At 63.6% G+C, this 27,454-nt stretch overlaps 2 protein-coding genes across 3 annotated transcripts; one reads left to right on the plus strand and one right to left on the minus strand.

Annotated features, from left to right (window-relative positions):
* The first annotated feature begins 2,179 nt into the window (after nucleotides 1–2,179).
* ARRDC2 (arrestin domain containing 2) lies at nucleotides 2,180–7,693 on the plus strand. 2 transcript variants are annotated; one of them, XM_086477298.1, is made up of 8 exons: nucleotides 2,180–2,493; nucleotides 3,871–3,937; nucleotides 4,082–4,229; nucleotides 4,581–4,683; nucleotides 4,983–5,239; nucleotides 5,568–5,727; nucleotides 6,003–6,154; nucleotides 6,245–7,693. In XM_086477298.1, the coding sequence occupies exons 1-8, from the start codon at nucleotides 2,217–2,219 to the stop codon at nucleotides 6,296–6,298; spliced, it is 1,218 nt and encodes a 405-aa protein (XP_086333424.1). In that variant the 5' UTR covers nucleotides 2,180–2,216; the 3' UTR covers nucleotides 6,299–7,693. The 2 variants fall into 2 exon arrangements, with proteins under 2 accessions (XP_086333424.1, XP_086333425.1); XM_086477299.1 differs by having other exon boundaries at nucleotides 2,180–2,463; nucleotides 3,841–3,937.
* Nucleotides 7,694–17,413: 9,720 nt separating this feature from the next.
* IL12RB1 (interleukin 12 receptor subunit beta 1) lies at nucleotides 17,414–21,724 on the minus strand. Its single transcript, XM_086477685.1, has 15 exons — nucleotides 21,679–21,724; nucleotides 21,192–21,306; nucleotides 20,846–21,015; nucleotides 20,622–20,773; nucleotides 20,048–20,084; nucleotides 19,767–19,877; nucleotides 19,601–19,683; nucleotides 19,300–19,525; nucleotides 19,040–19,210; nucleotides 18,847–18,948; nucleotides 18,588–18,734; nucleotides 18,344–18,487; nucleotides 18,103–18,199; nucleotides 17,934–18,015; nucleotides 17,414–17,830 (listed from the first exon to the last, which is right to left on the minus strand). Exons 1-15 carry the CDS (start codon nucleotides 21,722–21,724, stop codon nucleotides 17,414–17,416), a joined length of 2,100 nt encoding a protein of 699 aa, XP_086333811.1.
* Nucleotides 21,725–27,454: the final 5,730 nt, after the last annotated feature.

Consider the following 27,454-nt stretch of genomic DNA (forward strand, 5'->3'; position numbering starts at 1 on the left):
CAGCTCCTGTTAGGACCGGCTTCAGCCTGGCCAGACTCTAGGTGGGGCTGAAGAGTTGGAGATCTTGCCTGCACCCAGCCTGGCCTGGCTTTTCGTTGGGTTTGGGCACCCTGGAGCAAGCCCTTGGCCGTGGTCCCACCAGGATAGACCCTCTCCCGGCGCTGGGGTCCCGAAGAGGTCAGAGAGGGGCTTCCCACCTCACGTGGAGGCAACGAGGGGTGGCTGTGGACATCTCGTGCAGCTGACACGGGAGGGAGGTTTGCGGAGCTTCTCATCCCGTGGGCGAAGGCTGAGTCACGGGCTGAGGGGTGTGTGCCGACAGGCGGGAGGAGGGAGACGCCAAGTGCGGGATGGAGCTGCCTTAGCCCGAGCCTCCAGCCCCTCTGGAGAGCCCCACCACCTCTAATGTCACCGTGCATCGCAGAGGGGGGACAGCAGGCGCCTTCCCAGAGCTGGCATCACCCGTGAACTCATGCTGTGACGTGGCCTCCCTTCCTTCTTTCCCTCTCCCTTTACAGTGTTTGCTATGATTCATGTTTGCTTGTGGCAGCAAATGGTCGTGCACATGAAATAAAACACAGTTCCCTTCCCTTGGGGAGGGAGACAAACAATTCCAGTTAGCCTTTGGAGACGGCTGGAGCTTTGCAAGGCTTCAGCCCAGCTCATTTTCAGGGGCTGAGATCAACCCCATTCAGCACAGCAGGTCCTGCCCAGCACGGTTGGGAGCAGCTTGAAAAATCCTCAAAACTTCGGTGGCCAAACGCTGAGTAACATTTTTAATGCCTGTTTTCTCTTATCCCCGTCCCGTGCCCGGGGTGGAGAGCTCTGGTGCTCTGCAAATGTGACAATCATGATTAAAGTGGAAGTTTCTAAAGCTGCGTTAACCCTTTTGGCAGGGCACAGACCCCTTTCTCCTCCCTTTTACAGCATCTCGGGGGTGCTGCTAATGGTGATGTCCACCCTGAGAATCGCCAGTTCACAGTTTTTGTGCTTTTACCTCGGCTGAGCGCCAGCAGCAGCAGATGCTGCCGACAGAGCGAGTCCCCACGCCGCGCTTGCCCATGCAGGTGTAATTTGTCGCTGGGTTTTGGAGCGGCACCACACAAACCCCAGTACGAGCTGGTAGAAAACCAGTGCTCGCCTGGTTAAAAAGCGCAGGGAAGATGTATTGCTCACTCTGCAATTGCACAAGCTGAACGGGAGCCAGTTCTTCATTTCTTAGAAATAAGTGAAGCCGTGTCCCAGACCGGTTTTCCCTTCGTCGCCAGTTGGCCCAGCCACGCTGCGCAAGGAGCCCAGATCCAGTTGCAGCCTGTTCCGAACCCCTGGGAACGGCTCTTGGGAAAGGAAGGATGTGGATCCATCCGTGTGCCGCCCTCGGCCTCCCGCCTGCGGGAACTGGAACGAAAGGGGCTGCTGCTCCGAGTGGGAAACCCCCCCGGCACAGCCGCTGGCTGTGACCCCGGGAACGCCGATTCTGGCCGGTGCCGAGTCCAGGATGTAGATGGGATGGGATGGGGTGGGGTAGGGTGGAATGGGATGTAGATAGGATGTAGATGGGATGGGGTGGGATGGCATGGGATGTAAATAGGATGGGGTGGGATGGCATGGGGTGGGATGGCACGGGATGTAAATAGGATGGGGTGGGATGGCATGGGGTGGGATGGCATGGGATGTAAATAGGATGGGGTGGGATGGCATGGGGTGGGATGGCATGGGATGTAAATAGGATGGGGTGGGATGGCATGGGGTGGGATGGAGGGGGTCTTTGATGGACACTGAGCACCACAGCATCAGACAGGCGGTTATCCACGGCAGGGCTGGCAGTGCTCAGCCCCTTCCCCCACCCTGCTCCCGGCCACATTCCCGTGGGCTGCCGCCCTCCAGCCGCCCCTCGGGATGTCTTGCTCGTGGGGCAGCCGGAGGAGCTTGGGGGGGGGGGCGGGGGGGACGGGACGACACCCCACGCCGGGACGGGACCCACAGCCGCCCCCCCCTCCTCCTCCCGGAGCCGGGAAAAGCCGGGGGGGGGGGGGGGGGCGTTGCGGGGGGAGGGCGGCCCGCACATGCTCGCTGCCTTGTTTTGCAGGGCCCGGCGGGGCCGCCCCGTCCCGTCCCGCCCCGCCGGGGCCGCCCCCGGGCGCGCCGGGTGCTTAAAACGCGCCGGGCGGCGGCGAGAGCGGGTGGTGGTGCCGCGCGGGCCGGGGCCTTTCGCCATGATCTTCGATCGCCTTAAACGCTTCTCCATCGTGCTGGAGGGAACGGAGCGGGACGGCCCGGTAGCCTTCAGCCCCGGGCAGGCGGTGTCGGGCCGTGTGGTGCTGGAGCTGGCGGCGGCGGCGCGGGTCGGAGCCCTGAGGCTGCGGGCGATGGGCGCTGCCCGCGTTCACTGGACCGAGTCCCGCAGCGCCGGCTCCAGCACCGCCTACACGCAGAGCTACAGCGACCAGGTGGAGTTTCTCAGCCACCGAGACACGCTGCTGGCACCCCCAGGTACGGCACCCCCTTCCCCCGGGCCCGCACCCCCGGGGTGCGCCCGGGGGCGCCGTGAGCGGGGGCGTGGGTGCACCGGAGACCCCCCGGGGCTGAAATAACGCGTGTAAAGGGCAGCCAGGGACACCCCAGCTGCTGGGCGCATGACACCCTAGTGGGCTGAAATGTGGGTGCCAGGGACACCCCGGCTGCTGGGCGCATGACACCCTAGTGGGCTGAAATGTGGGTGCCAGGGGCACCCGGGCTGCTGGGTGCACGATGCCCCAGCGGGCTGAAATGTGGGTGCCAGGGGCACCCTGGCTGTTGGGCGCATGACACCCTAGTGGGCTGAAATGTGGGTGCCAGGGACACCCCGGCTGCTGGGTGCACGACGCCCCAGCGGGCTGAAATGTGGGTGCCAGGGGCACCCCGGCTGCTGGGCGCACAACGCCCCAGCGGGCTGAAATGTGGGTGCCAGGGGCACCCCGGCTGCTGGGCGCACGACGCCCCAGCGAGCTGAAATGTGGGTGCCAGGGGCACCCGGGCTGCTGGGCGCACGACGCCCCAGCGGGCTGAAATGTGGGTGCCAGGGGCACCCCAGCTGCTGGGCGCACAACGCCCCAGCGGGCTGAAATGTGGGTGCCAGGGGCACCCCAGCTGCTGGGCGCACGACGCCCCAGCGGGCTGAAATGTGGGTGCGTGGAGTGCCTTAGGGTCCGGGCACTTTGGGGACTGGGTGCATAGGTCTGCTGCAGATGCCTTGAGTGCTGAGTGCACCCCAGGATCCTGGGGTGCGCAGCTGGACACTGGTGCTGTACAAGGCACCCCGGTTAGGGACTGGCACCCCTCCAAGGCTCCCCCTTTGCTGTGGGTGCTCCCTGGCAGGGAAGCAGCGTTGTAAAACTCCTGTGGAGGTTCAGGAGCTTGCTTTGAGCACGGGGGGTGGACTAGGTGATCCCCAGAGGTCCCCTCCAACCTCGGTTGCTCTGTGCAATGCAGGCAGGATGGGGGTTCAAACCCTGGGGGGGCACAGGGGGGCTTGGCTGGCCACCCTCCCCAAGCTGCTTCTGGCTTGGCCGGGCATCTCCGGGCTCTTGCTGCTGAGCCGCAGTGCAGGGTGGCTGCAGGGTGAAGCAGAGCCCACCCGGGGAAGCTGCCTGGCTCTCCGAGGAGGTGCCCCTGGGTCGTCCGTGCCCGGAGACATGTAGAAAGCAGACGGTGCCCGGCTCTCGTGTCACAGCTGTGTGACTGCTGCTGCTGCAGTTTAACCATGGCAGAAATATTCCTGTGCCGTCGTGCTGCTCTTTCGCTGTGTACTGTACGTCTCCGCCACCGATTTGCCCAGGGAGGAAGTTCTGCAGGAGGGAGATAATCGTCTTAAATCTGTTTTGCCCACAGACAATGGTGAGGTCACTGTCCTGCAGGCAGGAAGGCACGAGTTCCCCTTCACCTTCCAGCTCCCCGAGTAAGTTGACGGTTTTTTTGTTGCCTTAATGCAAAGGGGGAAGAGAAACCGCTTGGTCCATGACACAGGTCCTGGGAGGGGGGATGGGGCACCTCAAAAATGAGATTCCTTCAGCAAAGCCCTTCTGAACTTCCTTATACACAGGACCCTGGCTACCTCCTTCGAGGGAAAGCACGGCAGCGTGCGCTACTGGGTGAAAGCCAAACTGCACAGACCCTGGTCGACAGTGAAGAAAGCGAAGAAGGAGTTCACCGTGATTGAACCCATCGACATCAACACGCCTGCGCTGCTGGTGAGCTCCCCCTGCTCTGCCTCGGGGCAGTGGCATCCAAAACTTCCCTGAGGAAGCCCATGGGGAAGGTTTCTGCCTCCCCTCTGGCATTACAACTCAGGCCTGATTTCCAGAAGGAGTATTCCCCCCCCCCCCCCCCCCGTGTAACTTGTGCCCTCTGGCATTACCTGGGCTGGGCAGAGGTCATCTGTGTCTTAGTTTTTTGGAAACTTCAGTGCATTGCGACAGCATCTTGCATCAGATACCTGAGAAGTTGCTGATGCTCCCTGGCAGGTTCTCGGTGCCAGGGAGGTGCTTGCTTTGAGTTTCGTACTTTCTTACTAAATAGTTTAAATATTTCCCTTTCTCCAGGCTCCCCAGGCAGGTGCTAAGGAGAAACTTGCTCGTGCCTGGTACTGCAATCGTGGCCAGGTGTCTGTGACTGCCAAGATCGACCGAAAAGGCTATACCCCAGGTGAGACGACGTGCTGGTGCCCTTGGACCTCTGTGGGCTCTGGGGTAGACCCCGGCGGGAGGCGATTTGGGGTCATTGTCAGCAGGGCTCTCATCTTCTGGCACGAAATCAGTCGGAGAGCTTTCGTGTGCGCACCTGATGTGGGCAGACCCCTCGGGACGGGCGCCTGCTAGGTGAAACCTTGTACCGGCAGTGCCGGGTAGCATGGCCAACCCTCGGTGACCCTATGCAGGAATTTCGTGAGGCAGGACCACCGGGCTCCATCTCCCCTCCTCCAACATGGGCGTCTGTTTTGGTAGGTGAGGTCATCCCTATCTTTGCTGAGATCGACAACTGCACCAGCCGAGCGGTGGTGCCCAAGGCGGCCATCATCCAGACGCAGACCTTCATCGCGCGGGGCACCAAGAAGCAGAAGAAGTCGGTGGTGACCAGCATCGTCGGTGACTCCATTGCAGCGGGGAAGCGGGAAGTGTGGCACGGGCGGGCGCTGAAGATCCCGCCGGTGGGTCCGTCCATCCTCCAGTGCCGCATCATCCAGGTCGAATACTCCCTGAAGGTGAGGGACCTCGTGGGGAGCACCGCGGGCGGCTCAGCTCGGTGCTGAGCGTTCCCCTTCTCACGGCGCTCATTGCGCCCGCTTTGGGCTGGCGCAGAGATTTTGGGGCTGGTGATTTGGGTCAGGTTTGGGTTCCCCCTGTGCGGCTGTGGTTGCTCTCCCCGCTGCCCCGTTGCCACTCGTGCAGGAGCATTTGCATCTCCCTTTGCATCCTGCTGCAAGAATTCCCTCCTGGCCAGCTCGAGCCGGTGCTCTGGGGAGATGTCTGCCCCTCCAGACTGGGAACACACCAACAGCTCAGCTTCCCTGCTGTCTCCTCTCTCTGAAGGTTTGCGTGGATATTCCTGGAACGTCCAAGCTGCTCCTCGAACTGCCGCTCGTCATCGGAACCATCCCGCTGCATCCGTTCGGGAGCCGCACGTCCAGCGTCAGCAGCCAGTACAGCGTCAACCTGGACTGGCTGAGCTCCATCCCGGAGCAGCCGGAGGGTGAGCATCTCCCTCTCCTCAGGATCTGGGTATTGCAAAACCCCCTGGTCAACCTGCTCTGGATAGCGAGGGTCAGAGCAAGGTCCCAACCTTATCTCTTGCTCCAGGACTTTTTTTTGTACTTAATTTTTTGCTTGTGGTGCTGCATCTCCTGGATTTCTTCCCCAGGGAGCTGGGAGGGTTTGGGAAACAATGGATTTGAAGCCCTTTTACCTGCGTGTCTCCCATTAATGGAGAGTGTTTCCTGTTCCCTGATGGTTCTCTTCTCTCTTCAGCTCCCCCTGAATATTCAGCGGTCGTGTCCAGCCCGGAGGCCGAGCAAAGCCTGGCTCCGCCGTGCCGCAGCGAACTGGGCGGCATCCTGGAAGGTCCCTTCTTCGCCTACATCCAGGAGTTCCGCTTCCGACCACCTCCGCTGTATTCGGAGGTAACAAATCCCCCTGGGCTGGGAGGGCTGGTGGAGATGGTTGGGGTGTGCCCAGTGCCGAGGTTTCTGACTCTCAACTTGGCTTCGCAGATTGATCCAAACCCTCCTTCAGACAGCATCCGTCCGCGCTGCATGACCTGTTGAGAGAAGCTCATCGGATGTGGTTGATAGCGTGGCCGTCCCTCGGGGTGGAAGCTTGCACCCTCGCAGCACTTCAGTCTGGAAACGGGGACGCGGCGGCCGTGAGACCGGAGCTCCTGCAGCGCCGAGACCCCGGCTTCGCTCACTGCCCTCCACGACTCTTGTCGTGACTGTCCCACGGACCGACACCGAGCGTGGTGGTGTGGACTCGTGCATGGTAGGAGAGTACGTGAGACCTCGTGGTGTGGAGCAGCTCCGTGTGTGGTTGGGCAGGACGCGGAAGGTTAACAACTGCCCCGGGATTTTAGGGTTCGAAGGGGGGATGTTTGCTCTCCCCTTGCCTGCGGTGGCCGTGCTCTGGCAACTCCTGTCGTGGAAAACAGGAGCTTGGAGTTATTTCTTGGGATGTCTAGAGGATATTTTAATCTTGCTGGGGTTTGAGTCCCGTGGTGATGCAGGTGCAGCCCTTCTCCCGCAGTAGCTCACCAGGATCGCAGTTCCCTAAGAAAGTAAAAGGCCTTTTTCTGGCCAGATGAAGCAGAGACATTGCCTGCTGCCGATAATCTTTGCCATGAGCCTGGTGATACCTGCAGGGTGAATGGTTTGAGCTAGTCCACCAAAACAGTAAAGGCTTCCGTGGGCTGTTGCCAGGGCAGAGGACCTGGGGGATGAATTTATGATCTGTGGCAGCGTTTTGGTGCTGCTTACCGAAACCAGGAAAGCTTCTTCCTGTGTGTCAGCCCTAAACCTGCACAATGTGCTGATGCCTCCCCCATGGTGGGGCTGAAAACCAACCCCCAAAGTGCGGTACCACCACGGGGGTGTTGGAGCTGTGGCCCTGGCATCTCCCTGGTGGCCAAGGAGATGAGAAGGAAGCCTGGTCCGAGGCTGGTGGCAGCCACAAATGCTGATGCGAGATGTGGAGTTGAAATTAGTCCTTCCAGGCCGAGAGTCCTGCTCAGGATGGGCTTGGTGCTGAGCCTGTAGAGGGGTTGGTGGCCCTGGTGTGGTGAGGGCACAACAGCAATTTGTGCTCCCGGGTGTGGGGAACCGCTGAGCCGGGTGTTGGAGCCAGGACTGCAAGAGCGTGGGTGCCAGGGGCTGACCCCGCTCGCTCCAGCGTGACCTGAGCAGAGTTTGGGTGCTGAGGACCTTTGCATTCCCTCACTGAGACAATCCTGCCCGTGGGGCTTCTTGCTTCCCCACCCACCACCAAAGCCAAGCGTGCCTTAGCCTCCGCGCTGGGGCCGCGCTCTGCTCGCTGGGGATTGCTCAGATGATTATTTTTTTTTTTTTTGTATCTGTGAACACTTTGGTAATGACCACCCTTGTGTCTCTATTGTTTTTGTACGACTTTTTGTTGGGGAATTTTTGTTTGAAATAAATTCTTCAAATCTAGATGTTGCCTGGATATTTTTCTGTTGCTCTCTTTCTGCTTCCCGTTGCCCGGAGCCGTGCAGCTCATGTGGCTGTCGGCAGGGAGGAGTGGGAGCGCTCCCTCCCTGCCCTCGCTTCGTCACCCCGCGGGCACCCAGCTCCACCCTGCGCCCAGTCCCACTCTGCACTGGGATTAACTGGGTCACTCGGCCAGCGCTGCTTCCCAGCAGGATTGGTGCCTCATGCTCAGACCCCCCTCCCCAGCCCTGCCGGCATGTCGGGCTCCCCCAGGGAGTGCCGAGAGCGGTGCTCTGCGCCATGCCTCCGGCTCCTCCACCACCGTGCGGGTTTGGCCCTTTTCCCATCACCGGCTTAGCAGGGCTGCGAGCGACCCCGTTGTATTTTTCCACACTCCCTTCCTATTTGTGTCCGGGCTGTCGGAAGGCAGACACGCTCTCCTCCATCCTGAGAGCCTGGCAGGAACCCAGCAGGTCCAACTGGGAGCTGGGACCCCCCTGGGGTGGCTCAGCTGTGGCTGAGGAGGGCTGGGATCAGCCCCACACTGTGCCGGCTGGGAATGGCTGCAGGGAGGTTCCTTCACCTGCTTCCTTGGGTTGGGATTGGGGTTTTAACGGCATTTCTCTGCGCCACCTCTGTGCTGAGCGCAGCAAATCTTGGTGCGTGCGAAGGAGGGCTTGAGTCAGGGCTTTAGTTATGTCTTCCACAGACTGTGCTGTTTAAAAGTATTGCCGCTGGAATGTGACTTCCCCCCACCCCTTTTTTAATTTTTCCTTGTTGTTTGCCGAGCGGCTCAGCACCGCGGCTGCATCGGAGCACGTGCTCCTGTGGTGGCCCCGGCACTCGGCCATAGCCCAGCGAGATAACTCGTCCCCCTCCCTGTTTGCCTGCCAGAGCCTGGTGCTCGTGCAACCTTTATTCAAATCTGATTTTTATTTGGCATCCCCGGCCCCACTGAGTAATCTTCCTCGGAAGAGGATTAACCGGCCTCGCGGTGAATTTGGTTGCACCCTCGTTGGGGGAGATGCACGCCCAGATCTGCCGCTCGCCGTAGCGGTGGCCGGTGCTGCGTGGCCTCGCGCTTCGGCTGCGCTGGAGCTTTTTGGTGACATCAAAGAGGGCACAAACTGCAGCGGTGCAACCCCCTGGTTAAAGATGCCTCCGAAGGAAACCCTGTGATCGGCCCCCGCCCCAGCCAACCTCTGCCACGCCGCAGCGCGGCACAAGGGAGCCATTCTGTGCCGGCAAACACCGAGCGGCAGAGATGGCCGGGGGCTGGTCAGACCCTGATCATCTGCCCCGGCTGCACAAGGGGATGCTTATTCCCAGGGCCGGAGGGGGAGGAAAGCCGCCGAGCTCCCGGTCCGTCCTGCTGCGCCATTCTGGGAAAGGACGTCACGCCGTGACGGTGACAGCCACGGGGACAGGCCATGCCGGGCTGGGGAACCCAATGCCAGTGGGCACCACTCCCGGTCCCCACGTGGGAGGGATCTTTCCAGCAGGGATTCTTGCAAATGCCTCCGGTTTTTTCTTGTAAAGCTGGACAGTAGCGCAGCGAGGCGGGGCGGGGGGGGGGGGGGCACGGCTGGTCTGGGTCTCTTGCCAGCAAAGGGCTGCGCCTCTGAATCCCAGAGGGGCTAAAAATACCTTGTCTGGGTATTCAGAGCCGGAGCGAGGCACAGACCCCCCCCCCCCCCCCCGGGCAGCGCTTTCACAACCGCTGGCAGTGCCGCCGGTGCTCCCTCCAACCTTCTGCTGTTTACCTTCCCCAGCTCCAAAGTCCTTATTGAACAGCTCGGCCTGTTCTCCTGTTTGGGGCGGGGGGGGGGGGGGAGTTTGGGGCACTCGGGGGCTCCCTGGGGTCTGCTGAGCCGGGACGGCTCCGTGCCATGTGCGGCGATGCCGGCCGCAGCACGAGGCCCTGATGCTGGAGAGGAGGCGCGTTACGCAAGGACAGCGCCGCGAGTATTTATAGCTCTTGGCCCCGCGCGTTGGAAAATGCTTCCCAGACCACCCGGCAAAATCTGCTTCTCGCGAGGGGCATGGAAACACCGCCCCCCCGCCCCCCCATCCTGCTCTGCTGTGCTCCTCTGTTTTCCTTTTTGCCCTTCAGCCCCCAAAACACGTGGGACTCCTCTGCCTCGGGGGCTGGGACCCCTCCCTCACTGCACCGCAGCATGTTGGGGGGCTGCTCCTTTCCCCCAGCTCTCCCTGTCGCCGGAGGATGCTTGGTCCCAGCACGGTGGCCGTGGCCTTCGCTTGAGGCTGTTGTCCTCCGGCGGAGGGTCAGCAGCCGGGGGCCACCAGCACGGCCGTGCCGAGGGGAGGGTGACACGCGAAGCTCGCGGCCATCCCGGCGCTGGCGGGGACAGAATGTGCCGGCGCCGGCGCAGCCGTGCGAGGGCCAGGGATTAGCTGCGCGGCTGCTGCCTCCCGCCCTGGGCACCCATCCAGCTCCCAAAACACGCGCTGCCTTCCCCCATCCCAGCTGGGCTGAGCCCTGCGGGGTGCAGCTCACCCCAAAACAGCCACCATGGGGGCACTGGGGGCTGGTCTGTTTGGGGGAGGGCGAGAGGGTGGTCGGTGATGAGAAATCTGGAATTTTTTTGCCCTAAAGGGGACGCCCTGCTCAGTCCCCTGCGCTGGGGACAGGGTTGATGCGCTGCCCAAATTCAGCATCTTTGCAGCCGGTGGGATGCTGGGCTCGCACCGCTCGCACCCTGGGGAGCAGCGAGTCGGCGCTGATGGGTGCTCAGGAGCACGGGGACCTGCTCATCTCCGGGTTACGGGACCCACGCTGCGCCAGCGGGTCCCTGAGCACCTCGGGGACACGCACACGGTCCCCAGCAGCTTTGGGCCTTGCTTTGGTTTCGCTCCAGTGCTGCGAACAGCCCAGCTTGGCCCCAGCAGCGTCTCCAGGGAGTCCCTTCGCATGGCGGTGGCAGAGCTCTGCCGGGAAGCAGCCGTGCACTCCGACATGCCGGGGCGGCATCGCAGCCATCCTCAGCCCGCTGACTCAGCCTCCTGTTTGCCGGAGCCGCTCCCACCCACGGAAACCGCAGGCAAAGTCCCCGCATCCCTGCGCCGGGGCTTTCCCCGCCGGCTCGACAGGAATCGCAGCTTTTTTCCCCGGAGCTGCGGCTTGGGCCGGTGCAGGCAGCGAGCCCCTCCGGGTGCAGGGGGAAACTGCGGAGAAACCAGGGTTGGTTGATGCCCAAAAAATGGGGTCTGGAGCAGGCGGATGGACGTGTTGCACAGGCCATGTGCCCCGTTCCCTGGGAGCACGGTGCCGGTGAGAGCGGGCATCACGGTGCTCACCGAGACGCCCCACAAGCCCTGATGGCGGCAGGCGTTACCGATGCTGGATTTACCACGGGGCTGGCTGGTGCTGTGCGCTGCCGGGAGCAAACCATCGCCTTTATTCACTATATCAAACCCGACCTCTTGTTTTTCTGGGGCCAAGCTCCCTATTTGGGGTCCCTGGCTGCAGGGCTGCCTGGCCCCTCGTGCGGTCACGGCTCCCTCCCTCGGGTAATGGAAAACTTTTGTGACTTTTTGACTTTTATCCAGTTGTTTGGGAGCAAGGAAGGGGCCGGGCGCTGTGCACAAACATGTCTATGTATAAACAGCAGGGACTGGGGGATGGAGCCGCCGGCGCCGGCTGACGGTGGGGACCCTCCCCACCGAGCCGGGTGTTCCCTCTCCCGCTGGGACCCCAGTGTGGCGTCCAGGGCTCGGCGACCCAGAGCCGTCCCCGCGGGGATGCAAATATTTTGGCTTTGTTCAAAAAAACAACAACAGTAAAAAAAAAAAAACAACCCACCTCCCTCCTCCCGAGTCAGCCGACGGCGGTGCGTGACACGTTGGCACAAACAGGGTGCGTGGCGATGGCGCTGGCCCAGCTGAGGATGTGGCACGGCTCCCACGCCGGCATGCGGGGACAGGCTGGGATCTGTGGGTGACACGGCTGTGCCCCATGCCAGGAACGTGGTGTGATGGGACTTTGCTCCCAGCGCCGCTCCCCACCCCGGCCAGGGTCGCCGTCACCCCCGGGTGATGCTCCACAAGTCGTGTGGAAACCCCCTGTCGGGAGCAGGGGGCCCGTCCCCTCCTGCCTCTCGGGGGTCACGACACGGTGACATCTCACGCCCCGACCACCGCGTCTCAAACCTTGCTCGCAAGGGGTGTTTGTCACCAGGGAGGAAGCAAGCGGCCCTGCCGCCCTCACCGGTGGGGTGCTGGTGGGGCCACGGCCGTCCCCTGCTGAGAGGTGAGGACCGGGGGGGCCATCACCCCCGCTGCACCCCATCCCCCTCCACCTCGGCCCTGCTCCCACGGCAGCCCCTGTGATGGGGTGAACCCCACGGCTCTGACCCGTTCCTCCCCCTCCCCAATCTCAAAGTGTCCAGAAACAGCATTGTGCTCCTTTTTTCTTCCCTCCTCCCCTGCAAGAAGCAGCAATTTTGCACTGATTTCAATAAAAAACCTCAGGCCGAGCCAAATTTGGGGGAGAAGAAGGGTCTGAGCCAGCTTGCAGGGATACCCACACATCACCAGGAGCTTGCAATTAACCACCCCTCCCCATCTACCAACCTTGTTAGCAAGCCTGCACCCAATTATTTTTAAATGCAAGGGCTTATGCGGAGCAGGGAGAGGGATTTTCCTGCTAAGCAGCTGTGTAAATGCCACCATATCCCGGCACGGCGATGGAGGCAGCGATAGCCCCGGGGGTCCTAGCCGGTTGGAGGTGGCCGTGGCGGGCAGCGCCGGCGGGGAGGGCGGTTGTGGCACCGCCGGACGGTCCCGGCGGGCCCCGAGCCGGTTCACTCTGCTTTCCCGGCGGTTTTGTGTGTGAAAAAAATGAGGGAGAGTCAATCTGCTTGCAAAGAGCTGGTAAACACTGGGAGAGCAGATCGGCGGGGGGGGGCGGGGGGGTTTGCTTTTGGTCCTGTATTTATCGCCACAAAGCTTGGCTGGTTGCTCGCTCCAGGATCAGCCCTTTCCCTGTGGGCACAGATAGGGGGTTGCTGTAAAAATGGGATGTTTTTTGAAGGGGGTTCAGTGGTTCCTACCGAGCCAGCTATCCTTAGCTCAACCCCGGCCACCCGCTCGAGCAAAATATGTTTACGCCACAAACCTCTGGACAGTTCCGCTGCCAAGCGGGCAGGGAATGTGTGTGCGCCGATAAGGGCGCCGCGTCCTTTCCTTCCAGATCACCCGATAGCCGGGAAGCGCGGGGAGGCAGCTGCCTGGCTCCCTGAGGCCTTTACTTTGTGATTTCTTTTATTATTATTACTATAAAGTTTTGTTTGGGGGGGGAAAAAAAAAGACAACAGCTGTGGCTTTGCCGCTCCAGGCTGCTGCCAAAGCCTGGAAAGCTTTGGCAGTGCCAGAGGCTGAGCTGCCCCCAGGGCTGCCAGCCCTGAGAGCAGCCATCCGAAAACATTAGAACTGCAGAAAGGAGATATTTCTTGCCGCCACCCGGGCGTTTCTCGCGTGGCAGAGGGAGAAGACGGTTTCGAACCGCTTCTCCCCGCTCGCGTGCTGGGGCACGCAGCGTCCCGGTGGGATCTTGCAGTGATCTGAGCATCCAGCGCAGCCCTGCAGGGGATGGGGCAGCTCTGAGCGCCTCTTGGTGGGAGCGGGGGGGGGGAAATGTTGACTCCTCAGTTTTGATGGTGCTTCAAGTCATTTTCCGTTCTCGGGTTTGGAAGTAGCGCTCGCCCGGGTGAAGCTGTTGCAGCAAGCGAGCGGAGCTTGCCGCGAGCAGGAAAGAGCCGGGGGTGCTGGGCGGCCGCGGGCCCTGTTTGCAAAGTAAAACTGCCGTCGTCGCTGTTGTTGTTGTTGTGACACTCGTACGGTTGCGAAACGCCGGCGCTGAAACACCCGTGACTTCCAAAACAAGCCGAGCCCAGCTGTGGCCGGCGGCCGTCTGTCCAGCTGCGGCCATCCGCCCAGCTGCCGTCCCCGCAGCCCCTTCCCCGCTGCACGGGCGCAGCTGGGATGCCTGTGCTGGTGAGGCTGGGAGAGGTTTGGGGTGGGTTTATTTTTTTAGGTGGAAGAACCCCAAAAGCTTTTTTTAGGGAGGAAAAGCAAAAATTCCCCAGGTTTTTCGACCCTGAGGATCTGCCGGGCATCTTGGCCGCGGGGGGGGTTTTGCAGTGCCGTGGCTGGGGGAATGGATGAGCCGTCTGCCCCTGGGTGTGATACAGCCCTTGAGTTCTGCTTAAGAATAATAAAAAATATCCTAGGGATTCGTTTGTTTGCTTAGAGATTAAGGCAAAGCAGCTCCTGAATGGTCACCTAATCCCCCTGGGAGCGGGTGGCATTGTGTAGGTGGTGGCAGTGGTGGCTTTTTGCCCGGCAAATAATCTCCTCCTCCCTGCCATGGCTCGCGGTCGGGCTGGGCTCAAACGCTTCGCTGGCATCGGCTTTTCGCTGGGTTGGGGCTCGGGGAGGGAGAAAGGGTGCTGGGTGCGGGGAAAGGGCTGGGAGAGGGATGGATGGACGAGGGAAAGGGTTGCAGGAGTTTGCTGCCCGTGCTAAACCCAGGCTGTTGCTCTGCGGCTTTGTGTTCCCCCCGAGGCTGGGAAACAGGTTAAACCCCTCGATCTGGGAGCAAAAATCCCAGCCTGGACTCGCAGGGATGGGACCTCGCCTTCCCCGGGGGCTTGGACCCCCCAAGAGCTGATGTTTATGGGGCTGTAGCAAACCCCTCCAGCTATTTCGTGGTTTTCCTCTGGCGCCGGCCTGAGCTTGCATCCTCCAAAATCAGGGAACCCAAAGCCAATCCCCAGGCTCCGAGCATCTTCCCGCAGCTCCGGCTGGCTGCGCTGTGTGCTCTCTCAGGATGCAGCACTGAAGTTTTCCGCTTAGCAAGAGCAAGAGGAGGCGGCGCAGGGTAAATCCACCCCCGTCTGTCCCCGGTGCCATTTGCTTTTGGGGACAAGTCACCAGGACCCTGCGGGAACGGGGGTGCGGAGAATAGGGGGAGGTTTTTCCCCTTTAGGGCAGGGATGCTCAGCATTCACCCCAGCAAACGGCGCCTTCGCCCGCAGTATTTGGGCAGCGCTGGCCCCGTCGGGTGTAAACAGCCGTGCAGAAACAGTCAGTGTATCGGGCAGCATAAAAAGGCATTGCAGGACACAATCGGATGTCCTCGTCTAAAAATAAAAGGCAACGGGGTCTGAAATTAGCTGCTTGTGAAGGTGTCGGGGTACGTGTGCGCAGAGGGCTGGGGCTGCTCCGCTCTACTCCCCTGGGAAGACCCCGAAGCTGGGGGGGACGCCGTGGCTCAGGGTGCCTTTGGGATCGATGCCGATGCGATGCGCTGGGCTGAGCTGTTTGTCTTCCCCGCCACGTTGTGATGGCTTTTTGCTGCTTACCCCCGAGCTGTCCTCGGTGTAACGAGTTGCCCGTCCTCAGGCTGCAGGTGGCGGCAGCTCTCGCCAGGCGTAACCGATGCCCCGCGGCGCGTCTGGGTCCCGCACGGGGTCAGCTCCAGACGGAGGAGCCGGAAAGGTCACCTCCTGCCTGCGAAAGCTGGCCTGGCAGCTGTTCCTCGGGTTGCTGGGCTGAGAGCAGCTCCCAGAGACTCCTCTGGAAAACAGCCCTGTGAAATTTAAACAAATTAGAAAGTCCCAAGCCGCTCACTCGCACTAATTGGCAAGGCCGGCTTAATTAGTTTTCCTGGGGGGCTCTGCGTGGCACTGTGGTCCTGGCAGAGCACTGACCAACTCGGGACGTGTGTGGGAAAGGATGCACGGGGCTGTCAGTGGGGATGGGGCTGTCCCCGCAGACATCGGAGGGGGGGATGTGAGCAACACCGTGGGTGGGATGGATCCCCAGAGGGTGACCCCGCAGGGGCAATGGGGGGGTCTCCCTCCCCCCCGCCGCGTCTCCCCGGGGTGTTTTTACTGCAGCAGTCGGGACTGGCTGTCCTGGCATGAACTTGTTCCACGAACAGGAATGATTAACCGGCAGCGGCGGCGCTGGCTTCGAGCCGGGCAATGTGTTTACCGATGCTGCCCAACTGTGCCGAGCTGTGACCCTGGTGCAGCTTCCTTCACCGCTCCGGCCCCAAAAATGGGCTGTAAACAGGGGCCGGGGCTGAAAGCCGAGCGTGTGCTCGCACTGAGCCGGTAACCGAATACTTCCTCTGCACGTGGCTGGCCTGGTGCGCTCCGAGGGCGAGCCCGGCATCGCCCAAATCCTAATAAAATCCCTAAATCTGATCTCCCCGGCTGCGTTTCTGGGGAGGGGAGGAGGCCGGATCCCTGCCCTCCAGGCGATCCCCGGGGATTTGGGGTGCCGGAGGGCAAGGATGGAACTTGCTGGCCACGCAGGGGCGCGTGGGGTGATTTATGGCGTGGAGGGAAAGATGGATTTGCTCTGCCGGGAGGTGGAGAAGCGCCGTGGGGACGTGGGGCTGGTGCCACCTCGTGGCTCTGCTGGCAGCTGAGATTCCTTGGACGTGCGGTGCTGGACACCAGCGGGCATGGCGGCGGTGGGCATGGTGGAGGGGTTCCTGCACGCACGCAGCCAGCCGGGACCCCCAGCCACGGGAAGGACACCATCGCAGCCGTCCCCATCCCCGGAGTACCGGGAAGAGCCGAAAATCCCGGTGCACCCACAGCCGGCGCAGATCGTGTGGGGGAACGTGCCGAAACGCAGCCATGCGCCTCCCCGGCGCGTTATCTCCGGTCGGTATCAGCGCGGTTTCCACCCACGCGTGCCGGTGCCGTGAGCGTAATTTTGGTGAAATCCTTTGCAAAACACGACTGGGGTTAAATGCAGCAGCGAGGAGGCCGAACCATACGCCGGCGGCTGTGGCAGAGACACCGTGGCTCTGCCAGAGTTGCCTTTCTCTGGACTTCCCCGTGCTACTAACCCCCTTCTTTTCTTTTTTTTTTTTTTTTTTTTTTTTTCCCTTTAAATTTTTTGCGCTCTCAGCAAGTAAACGCTGACACTTCCAGTCCCGGCAGGCAGGGCAGACAAAACCACAAACCGCTCTTCATCTTCACCAGCATCTCCAGTTCTGCCCCAGATAAGGGCCAAGGCGGCAGCGAGGCCCCATGCAGGGGTGCTGGGGGGGCCCTGCCTGCCCCCGGGTCCCCCCCAATCCTGGCCCTGCTGCCCAGCTGCCTCCTCCCCAGTGCTGTGGATTGCCCTCAGCTCTAAATCCTTGCTGTAATCTGCCTGGTCAGGCACACGAAGCCATCTCAGCCGTGCTGCTTTGTGTATTTATTTTCTTTCTTTTTTTTTTTTTTAATCATTTTTGCATTTATTTTTAAATTTAGCATTTTATTTTTTGCAAGTAGCCGGTGTTTGGTGCTGGGGCTGTTTGTGCCCCCATCCCGCCGGGGCGATGCTGGCCTCAGCTGCGGTAGGAGGCAGCCAGCCGGGATGAAGCTCTGCCTTTCCCCCCGATCGGGCCAAGGAAATACCCTCAGCCCCGGACGGGCTCTGCACCCGCCTTCCCTCATTATTTATCAGGTTGAGGCTGAGGAGTGCGCGGCCAGAACCCGGCCCCATGCAACGCCGCATCCGGAGGCATCGCCTTCCATGTCCTGGAAACCAGAAAACCCCCCTGAAAGTCCTGGTGCGACCACGAGCCCACAGCGTGGGTGCTCACCATCCCACGCGGGTGCTCAGCTTCCCGTGGGGACCCCGCCTCGTCTCCCTCCTGCCTTCCATCCCCGCTGCCCCTTGGTCCGGCAGCGGCTACGGCACCAACTTCTCCGGCGATTGGTCCCATCCTTCCTCATCCCTGATGATGACGGGTTTGTCGGAGATGAGCAGGGCAATGGGCACCAGCGGCTGGCGCAGCCCCTGCCTTCCCTCCTCTTCCTCCTCCTCCTCCTCCTCCTCGCTGGGTGGGTGGCTGGTCCAGCTGGTGCTGCCAGGCGGTGGCGATCCCACCAGGCTCAGCACCTCCTGCCTGCGGTAGGCAAATGGCAGCTCCTTCTCCCAGCCCAAGGGACACGCCACCGCCGGTTCTTCAGCCGCGGGGCAGGGCTGCGGCGTGCCAGGCCGTGTGCCGGCGTCCGTCATCTCCTTGCTGGGATTCGGCTCCGGTATCAGCAGCTCAGCCGGGCTGAACCTCTCCAAGGGCTCCACGAAGCCTGGCCGGGGCTGGCCCTGGGGGTTGGATGAATTTGGGGTGGGAACGTCCCGTGCCAGGGCCGTGCGCGGGCGCCTGCTGGGGTGCAGGATCTGGCCCCTCCTGCACCTTCCATCTCACCTGGCTCATTTCGCCGGCGGAGAACTGGATGGCTTTGCTGCCCACGGGCTTGGGCAGGGGTGGGAAGAGGAGGTGGTGAGCCCTGGGGAGGGGATGGTTGGTGAGGGGGTGGGTAATGGGGGAGGAGGGGGTGGCCGGAGCAGGGTGGTGCCGAGGGTGCTGCCGTCACCTCTTTTTACTCAGCTGGTAGATGGCAGCCACGGCAGGGAGACTGAGTGAGATGCCCAGGTACTTCAGGTTGGATTTCCACGCTGCTCCCGGGGGACCTGGGGACAGGCACGGCTGAGCAGTGACATTCCTGTCCCCAGCACCCCGTGTGGGATACGAGAGCCATTTTGGGGGTGAGGGCAAGCACCCCATGGAGAGCACCCCACAGGGACCGGGGAGGGGATGGGACCTCCAGCCATTACCCAGCGCCTTGGTCTGGAAGTGCCACCAAGCGCCGCAGGTCCCCCCGCTCTCCATCGTCACCTCCCAAACGCCCACCCTGTAGGCTGTGCCGGGCCGTAGGTTTTGGAGGGTGTAGTGCGATGCCGCGGCGTCCGCTTCGCCGTCTGGGCAAACGGGAACAAGCAGGCGGTAGCCTGGCAGCTGCCTGCAGGTTACAGGCAGGACCCTCCCCCTGCCCCACGGGGATGGGGGGGTCCCACTCACATATCACACTGTCCCCCTCGGCCGCGTGGCAGACGAGGTACTTGGCCAGCACCCCGGGACAGGCGGCACGGCGGGACGGGCTCCACCAGAGGACGACGGCGTCATCCCGGGCGCTGGCGTTGATGCGGATGGGCACGGCCAGCGAGGCTGCACGTGGTGTTAGGGGGGTGCAAAAAAAAAATAGGGGAGATTTGGGGAAACCCCCCCCCTCCTTTTTGCAGTTAAACTGGGCACGGGTGCGCCCTGTTTCCGTACGTACCGTTGCCGGTGTAGCGGTGCTGCAGGGCGAAGGTGGCCCAGCCCCGTGCCGGGGCCCAGCCGTGCACGGCGAGGCGGTAACATGCTGGTGCTTCCAGTGCTCCTGGGGTAGGAACGGGGATGGTGTTTAAAGCCCTGCCAGGATTCAGCCCCAGGTTGGAGGGACGGGCACGGGGCTCGTGGCACTCCCTTGCCTCTCTCCACATGGATGCTCTTGGCAGGGAAATCCCGTTGGATGCAAACGCCTGGTTTCGGGGGTCCTGGCAGCGGCTGCTGCTCGAAGCAGTAGACAAAGCCAGGGCCTGGTGATTCCCACTGCGCCGTCACGGTGCCGTTGGCCACGCTGATGTCCTTGAAGTCAAGATCTGGGATGAAACAAGGGGTGTGAGGGATGGCTGGGAAAATAACTCCCTCTTGGCTGCTGGGGAGCTCGATCCTTCCGCAGGGCAGGTACCTGCACGCTGCTCTGCCGGCACACGGAGCTGCCGTGCCGGCCCCGTCCCGGCGGCGTTGGCCGCCGTCAGCAGGATTTCGTACTCGGCCCCAGAGAGGGTGAGGTTGTGCGCCGTCGCCTCCCTCCCCAGCACCACGGCGTCCTCCTCGGCCAGCTCGGCGCAGCGGCACGCCAGCATGCGGGCATGCAGCGTGTAGGTGACGTCCCCCTGCTCCTCGGGGGCTCGCTGGGGGAGGGAGAGGGGATGGCTCAGGGGATGAAATGGTGGGAGGACACCCAGGACCAGGGGATGCTGCTGTACCTGCCAGCCCAGCCTCAGCACCCGCTGCCCATCTCTCCCCAGTTTGCCCAGCTGGTAGCTCAGCGCCGGGCTCGCCAGGATTTCTGCAAGAGGAACGAGCCCAGCTGGGCTATCGGCATGTTCAGGAGCCGTTGGGATCCCACCCGCCTCCTCTCCTCTTCCTCACCCTCGGGAATGAAGATGGAGCTGCTCCAGTCACTCCAGTAGCTGCTCCAGTGGGGGGTCTTGTGGCGGAGCTGGACCTCGAAGGCGCCATCGCCCCGCAGGGCACAGGTCACTACTGTGGGGTGGCAGGGTCAGGCAGTGGGTGACACCCCCCCCGCCTTTTCCCCAGCTTTTGGCCATCACTGGGTGCTGGGGGGCCAGGGGGGAGCACAGGGCAGAGCCCGCCCCTGCAGGACCTGGGGTCACCCCCGGGAGATGCTTGTCCCTGCAGGCTAAACCGACCTGAGTCATCCTCGTCCATCACCGTCTCACAGGTCACCTGCAGAGAGAACCAGGGATGGAGGGACCCATCCAGTAAAACCAGTATGTTACTGGGACGTGAAAGCAGATGCTACCCTGTGTCCCCCAAACATCCCAGGGGCTGGGAGAGCCGCACGGGGTGCAGGGGACATGGTAGCCAGGAGGGTCCCCTCAGCGGGGGTACCACTCCTTCAGCCCTGGGACCCCCCTGGCAGCAATCGAGAGGGGTGGGGGATCCCCAGCTGCGAGGGGGTTTCACTGGGGACAAGTGTCCAGATTTCATCCGTCGTCATCATTAGAATAATCTGAGGTTTTGCCTGTGTAATCCCTGCGAATTGCGGCCTGATCCTGTTACAGGCAGCAGCAGGATCCTGCGGCCGGGAGAACGGGGCAGAGCCGATAACGCCACGAAACAGATGGGACACAGCTGGGTTTGGGGGGGGGGGGGGGGCGGTGGTGCCGTCACCGAGCTTCCCGCGCTCCCCAGGCTGCCGGGGCTGCCATGACGCTCCTGACCATCCCGTCGGTCACCACCGGCGCCAGCAAATGGTCTTACCTGCGTCCACCTGCCGTCACCCGTCCCCCGAAAGCGAGCCTCTCTCTGCGGTGGCTGGTCCCCATGGTGGCAGGGTGGCCGCGGCATCTGCAGCCGCAGCCGGCCGCCGGTCTTGGTGAAGGGCATCCCGGTGGGCGGCGGATCCAGCTTGACTGTGAAGACGAGGTGGTCTCGTGGTTATTGGCACCAGGGCTGGCACCCAGACCAGCCCCACCGGTGCTTACCGGCCTTGTTGAGGTACAGCGTGAGGTTGGGGGTCCTGTGGACGTGGTCCCCCCAGCGCGCCTCCACCCAGGCCGTGGCGTTGGTGAGGACGTAAATGCGGTGAGGGTTCAGGGTGTAGGTCGTGCTCGTGCCCACCTCGAACCGCCGGCAGGGCCTGGGCGTCGCGTAGCTGGAGGGGGGCGAGCGGGGACAAGGTCAGGTCCGGATGGGGCAGCGCCCACCCTCCGGGTTTGCTTGGGGTGCGGAGGGCACATGTCCCCGTGTGTCCCCGCGTGTGCTGGTCAGGACCCATCCCACGGACGCTCCAGGACGCGGTGCCCGTCCCTGCCGCGGCGCCCGACTCACCAAAGCGTCAGGAGGTAGGAGGTGTTGCCGGCGGGGCCGTGGGGCGGCCAGGAGCAGAGGAACCGGGGGGGGCTGCATTGCTTCCAGCAGGAGAAGCCGGGGGCTGTAGCGGTGCCTGCGGGAGAGGGGCAGCATTTGGGGGCTCCCGCACCCCAAACCCCAGCAGGTCGGGCAAGGCCAAGATGGAGCAGCGGCGTAGTCATTGCCTGATCACTGTGTTGCTCACCCGGGGGACTGGAGCAGCCACACGGGCGATTCTCACCCAAAAAATACCACTTCCCCCCCTCCCTGGGGATGCAGCACTCTCTGGCGCCGCTCGCCCCGGGTCCTGCCCGCTGCCGGCAGGGATTCACCCGGCTTTACTCTGTCCCTGCGGTTTCAGGTGAGCGTCTCCATCGCAGCGACACCTCCCCGGGCCTTATCGCCCCCAAATCGCTCATTGAAAGTTTTCTGAAGTTATCTCTCCCGTCGCCGCAGGAGCACTTACCGCCCCGCGCCGGTGCCACCAGCGCCACCAGCAGCCACCCCAGCATCGGCCACCCAGGGTGTCCCGTGCCAGACCGGGGACTCCGCTGCCTTTCCTGATTGCCCGCTCCCCCAGCACCCAGTGGGTGCCCCCCACCAGCGCGGCGGCAGCCCCGGCGCTTGGCGCAGCTCCCCGTGCCCGACGTTTCCTCTTCTGCTAAAAGCTTGCCGAAGGGCGGCTGTTCCCAGGCAGTGCAGAGCGCGAGATGTGGTAGCATGCCGCACTTTTACCAAAAGCAAAAGAGAAAGCAACCAAAATATCCCCCTTTTTCTGCCAGCACGCCTGCTGGGACTTGCCAAACCCTGCCCCGCGTGCCCCGGCCCGGCGAGAAGCACAAGGTAAGCCAAAGAGATGCCTTGGGGTTTTGGGGGGCTTTGGGGTTTTTTTTTTTATTGCAAACTTCATGGCGAGTTTTTGACCCCCTGCCCATAACCGGGCGAATCTCAAGGTTGGGGTTGTTGGGGGTTTCGGCAACGCGTGTGTGAGCACGGCTCTTGCCGAAACCGGGCTCCTGTGCCCATCCTCAGCACAACTTGTCCCCTGCGGCTGTGAACAAAGCCCCAGTGAGCGCGGTGTCACTGGGACGCCAGCAGCCGCGTGACGGGGCGGGTGACCCCAGGACGGTGGAGCCGGGTGGCACCGAGGGCCGCGCACAGAGTCCCCTTGTTCCCACAGAAAGTGGCCCCTTGTGCGGCTTTTGCTCGGGGCCGGAGGGCAGCGGTGGCGGGAGCGTCCCTGCGCCAGGACGGCGCTGCCAGGACCCCTCCGTCCCGCTGCCGTGGGCACGGCCGGGGTGGGGGCACAGGGGGTCCCCTGCCCTCCCGCCTCGCTGTGTCCCGCCCACCCGGGTGGGGGTACGCACCAAGCCGTGCCATGCCGTGCCAAGCCGAGCCATGCCGGGCTTTGCCGTGCCGCAACATGCAGCAGGGCTGTGCTGTCCTGGGCTAGGCTGTGTCATGCCATGCTGAACCGGGCCAGGCCATGCTGTACCATGTCGTGCCAGGCTGTGCCGTGCTGGCCCATGCCGTGCCAGACTGGGCCGTGCTGTGCCATGCTGGAATGTACCGGGCAGTGCTGGGCTGTGCCGGGCCAGGTGCGGGACAGGCCTGGGCTGGACCACACCGAGCCAGGGGGGCTCTTTCCACCCTGTGCCCTGCTGTGCCAGCCCTGGTCTGTGCCGTGCCGTACCAAGCCAGGCAGACTGCGCCATCCCTGTGCCAGCCCCTTGCCGTGCCATGATGTGCCAGACCCTGCTATACTGGGCTGCACCGGGCCAGATAGACTGTGACAGCCCTGTGACAGCCCCTAGCCGTGCCATGCCGTGCCAGACCCCGCCATGCCGGGCTGTACCAAGCCAGGCAGACCGTGCCAGCCTTGTGCCAGCCCCTTGCCGTGCCATGCTGTGCTGTGCCATGCCAGCCCCCGCCATGCTGGGCTGTACCGAGCCAGGCAGACTGTGCCACCCCCAAACTGTTCCATGCCATGCCAGCCCCATGCCGTGCCGTGCCAGCTCCATGCCACGCCATGCCGTGCCGCACCAGCCCTGTGCCGTGCCGTGCCAGACCTTGCCGTGCCGAGCCGTACTGAGCCAAGCAGGCTGTGCCAGCCCCGTGCCGTGCCGTGCCGTGCCGTGCCAGCCCCGGGCTCGGTGCTGATGCGCGTCCGGTGACGCGGCGGGGCCGCTGGGCGGCGCCCCGGGCGCACCGGGCGGCGGCGGCGGGGCGGACCGGGCGCACCGGGCGGAGCGGGCGCAGCGGGAGGCGGCGGCGGGCGCGGCGGGATGGACGAGCCCAGCATCCTGCGGCGCCGGGGCCTCCAGGTGAGCACCGGGCACCGGGTACGGGGAGCGGGGCACCGGCGGCGGCCCGGGGCCCGGCGGGGCGGGGGCGGGGGGGAGCGGGGGGGGGGGCGGGGAGCGCAGCCCCGGTGAGCCTGGGGTGAGGTGGGCGCTCTGGGTGCGGGTCTGCAAGGGGTGGGTGCTGCGGGGGCGGGGGTGGGGGTGGGCGGGTGCTGTGGGTGAGAGGTGGGTGCTGTGAGTGGGAGTTGGGTGCTCGGTGGGAGTTGGGTGCTTCTGGGTGGGTGCAAGAGGTGGGTGCTGCGTGTGGGAGTTGGGTGCTCTGGGTGGGTGCAAGAGGTGGGTGCTGCGTGTGAGAGGTGGGTGCTGAGAGTGGGAGATGAGCTCCCTGGGTGCTGTGCATGACCGTGAGGTGGGTGCGTGTGTGCAAGAGGTGGGTGCTGTGAGTGAGAGGTGGGCGCTCTGTGTGTGTGTGTGTGTGCAAGAAGTGGGCGCTGCGTGTGCGAGAGGTGGGCGCTGCGTGTGTGAGAGGTGGGGGCTGCGTGTGAGCAGCGTGTGACGGGTGGGACAGGAGCCGGGCACCCAACACCAGGAGCAGGGAAGGGGACAAGCCCCAGCCACACCGTGGGGTGCTGGGGGGGGGGGGGGGCACCCACCTGTGCAGGGGCTGGGGGTTCCCGTGGGAGCCCCGTGGTCCCTCCAGCCCAGTTTGTGCCGAACCGCCGTACCAGCACCGATTTGCCCCTCCGAACAACCACCCCCTCCATCACCCTTGTGCTCCTGCTCCGGGCAGGCCCAGGGGCACCCATCGTCCCTCGCCATCCCGCACTCACTCCCCACAGGATCCCAGCACCCACTGCTGTGCTTGGAGGAGTGGTGACCACGGGCACCCCCCCCAGCTCACAGAGCCCGATTTTCCGGGTGACCTCACACCTCCATCCCCTTCTGCAGAACGGAGCCGCAATAACCGGGGGGCCTGGTCCGAGCTGTCTGGGCGGTTGGAGGATGGCACGGCGCTGCCTTCATCCGAGCTGGCAGCTCCGCGGGGCAGCGGCGCTCCGCTGCACGCTCAGCCCTGGGAAGGGGCCCTGCGCTGGAGCTGCCTCCCCACGGATGCAGATGGATGGAGCCACGGCCACGGGCTTTTGGGCTTTTGGCTGTGGGTGTCATTCCTGGTCATCCCTGGGGAGAGCAGAGCCATGCAGCCCCAGCTGCGTGCCCGGACGCCCGTGGCAGGAGGGGTGGGAAGGGGCTTCCACCAGGGAGCTAATCCCCAAGCGCTGAGCAGCGCTGCCGTCCCCGATGCCGTCCCCGCATCACGGATCAGCTGATGGTTAATCCTGGCTCCCACCAGGACTTGCTGATGGGAAATGCACTGTGCTGGATGGGCGCGTGGGGCACTTTGTGGGTGCTGGCCCTGTGGCGCTGCCCCGTGGGGGTCGCCAGGGCCCCCGGGGGATGCTCTGGCTGTCCCCAGGGATGCAGCGTGGCTGGAGAGCCCCTTGGCAGCGATGGGTGTTGGGTGCCACAGGACCGCTCTGCACCCATAGATGAGTGGGGAGGCCGTGCCGTAGGGTAGGGGGTGAGCATGGGGGACAAGGGTGTCTGTCCTCTGTGCCACTGTCCCATCTGCTCGTGGCTGAGCAGTAAAACCCTCAGCGTCACCTTTCTCTGCCTCATCCTCTGCTCGGGGGCGGGTGGCCGGCAGCACGGCCACGGGTGTGAGTGGGGACCCAGGCTGGGTGACGGCAGGGCTGGGTGAGGGTCCTGGGGGTCTCCTGCTCCACGCAGGGACCCTGCACCCCCTTCCCCAGCCCAGGCCTGTGGTCACCCAGTGCTGCTGGGTGCACTGGGACACCCACCCCCACCTCAGGCACCCACCCCCCGCACCCACACCCGCTCCAAGCACCCACGCCACCCCAGGGCAGACACACACACCCGTGGGCCCCGGAGCTGCGGAGTCCCTGTGCACCCAGGCATGATGTCACCCGTTGCCATGGCAATGCTGCTGCATCACTGCGTTGCAGAGCGCCCCAATCCCGGGATTTCCGCAGGGGCTGTGTGGCGTGGGCAGCAGGATGGGGTGCGGGCGCCCCCGGGGGATGTGGGGTGCATGGGTGCTGCCGTGTGTCCTCGCAGGGGTGGCAGCAGCCCCTGCCCGCGGGGAGCTCCCTGCCCGTGCCAGGAACGTGTCTAAGCTGCTTAGGGGGTACGGGGCCAGCGGGCACCGGCGGTGGGCACAGGACGAGGGTGATGACGGGCCATTAGCCAGCACATGCACCCGCCACGTGTGCCAGCATCCCATGGTGTGCCACAGCACAGCCCGTTCACACCGTGCCCCTCGCAGCGTGCTGGTGGGATCCGTGCCACTCTCTGTGACCTGCCCGGTGGCACACAGGTGGCCGCTGGGTCTGTGCCGGAGCTGGCCGGTGCCTGCCGCAGCGGAAAGATGGCGTGGGCCAGGGTTCCTGCCCGCAGAGCTGCCCTTTGCCCCGTTGCACCACCTGCGAGCAAACAGCTCTTGCAAGAAATATTCCCAGCAACTGGAAAAATAAACAGTGTGGGGGCCATCGGCTGCTCCCCGCACCCGGGGTTGGGGGGACGGAGTGGGGGACAAGGCACAGCCACCACCCCGGACCCCGCTTCAGCCAGGCAGCGGGGTGCTGCTCCTGCTCCACCACCCTTATGCCCTCGCTCCCGCGCCTGGGCACGGGGCCACCAGCCCTGGGGACTTTGGAAGGAGATGTCCCCTTGTGCTGACCCTGGGCGGGTGATTTGTCACCCTCACCCGGCACGGCAGAGCTGGGGCACCCCCGGCACGGTGAGCAGGGACAGATCCTGCGGTGACAGCCTGGTGCCGGGGACCAGCTGCGGGCAGTGGGGATGCTGCCAGGCACATGGCCATGGCTGGCAGGAGGTGGGGGTCCTGTACGTGGGCACCCCCCGAACGCCCAGGGCCACGCTCTGACCCTGCTTCTCGCTTTTCTCGTTGCAGAAGGAGCTGAGCCTGCCGCGCCGAGGAAGAGCGTAAGTCCCCGAGCTGGGCCACCCGGGGCGCGGGATGGGATGTCACCGGGAGGGACGCGCTCGGGGACCCAGCACCGGCACTGCGGGGGGCAGCGGGGACAGACGTCAGATGGTGCCGGGGCTCGTTGTGCCTAAATCCCAGAGGGCATTGCCGCATTCTCTGATACTGGAGGGACCTAATTATGCGTGTGCTGGGGTGTACTGGGATGTACTGGGGTGTGCTGTGCTCTGCTGCTGGTGTATTGGGGTGTGCTGGGGTGTATTGGTGCGTTCTAAGTGGTATTGGGGTATACCAGGGTGTACTGGAGTGTGGTAGGAGACTGTTGTGAACCTACACTACTGGGTTTGTGTGTTGGGGTGTACTGGGGCCGTTCAGGGGTGTTTTGGGGTGTTGTGGCGGTAGCACATGGCGGGTCTCGGCGCTGGGCTGGGGCTGTTAGGGGGTCATGGGGCTGTGTGCTGGGGGAGGGCACTGGAGGGATGTTGGGGCCATGCTGGGACCGTACTGGGGCTGTGTTAGAGATGCTCTGGAGGGACACTGGAGCTGTGTCAGGGGTGCACTGGAGCCATACTGGGGCAGTGTTAGAGGTGCACTGGAGCCATACTGGGACTGTGTTAGAGGTGCACTGGGGCTGTGTTAGGGATGCACTGGGGCTATACTGGGGCTGCGTTAGGGATGCACTGGGGCTATACTGGGGCTGCGTTAGGGATGCACTGGGGCTATACTGGGGCTGGGGCTGCGTTAGGGATGCACTGGGGCTATACTGGGGCTGGAGCTGCGCTGCGGCTGCGATGTCTCCGCACCAGCAGCGCCCCAGCACATCCCGGGAACGGTACGGACCGGAGCCGCCGCTGGACCGGGCCAGGCTGGGTCGGGTGCGCCGGCGGCCCGGGGGCTGCCGTGCCGTGCCAAGC

The sequence above is a fragment of the Leptosomus discolor genome, chromosome 24 (genome assembly GCF_034619465.1).
Source record: "Leptosomus discolor isolate bLepDis1 chromosome 24, bLepDis1.hap2, whole genome shotgun sequence".
In the NCBI taxonomy this organism is placed as follows: Eukaryota; Metazoa; Chordata; class Aves; order Leptosomiformes; family Leptosomidae; genus Leptosomus; species Leptosomus discolor.

Excerpts from the sequence above, each read along its gene's own strand:
- ARRDC2 (XM_086477298.1), top strand. The coding sequence starts at position 2,217 with ATGATCTTCGATCGCCTTAAACGCTTCTCCATCGTGCTGGAGGGAACG. Across the intron at positions 2,494-3,870 it reads CACGCTGCTGGCACCCCCAG|ACAATGGTGAGGTCACTGTC; the intron begins GTACGGCACCCC and ends TTTTGCCCACAG. Across the intron at positions 5,240-5,567 it reads AGGTCGAATACTCCCTGAAG|GTTTGCGTGGATATTCCTGG; the intron begins GTGAGGGACCTC and ends CTCTCTCTGAAG.
- IL12RB1 (XM_086477685.1), bottom strand. The coding sequence starts at position 21,724 with ATGCTGGGGTGGCTGCTGGTGGCGCTGGTGGCACCGGCGCGGGGCG. Across the intron at positions 21,307-21,678 it reads GGTGGCACCGGCGCGGGGCG|GCACCGCTACAGCCCCCGGC; the intron begins GTAAGTGCTCCT and ends CCTCTCCCGCAG. Across the intron at positions 20,774-20,845 it reads GCTGTACCTCAACAAGGCCG|TCAAGCTGGATCCGCCGCCC; the intron begins GTAAGCACCGGT and ends TCGTCTTCACAG.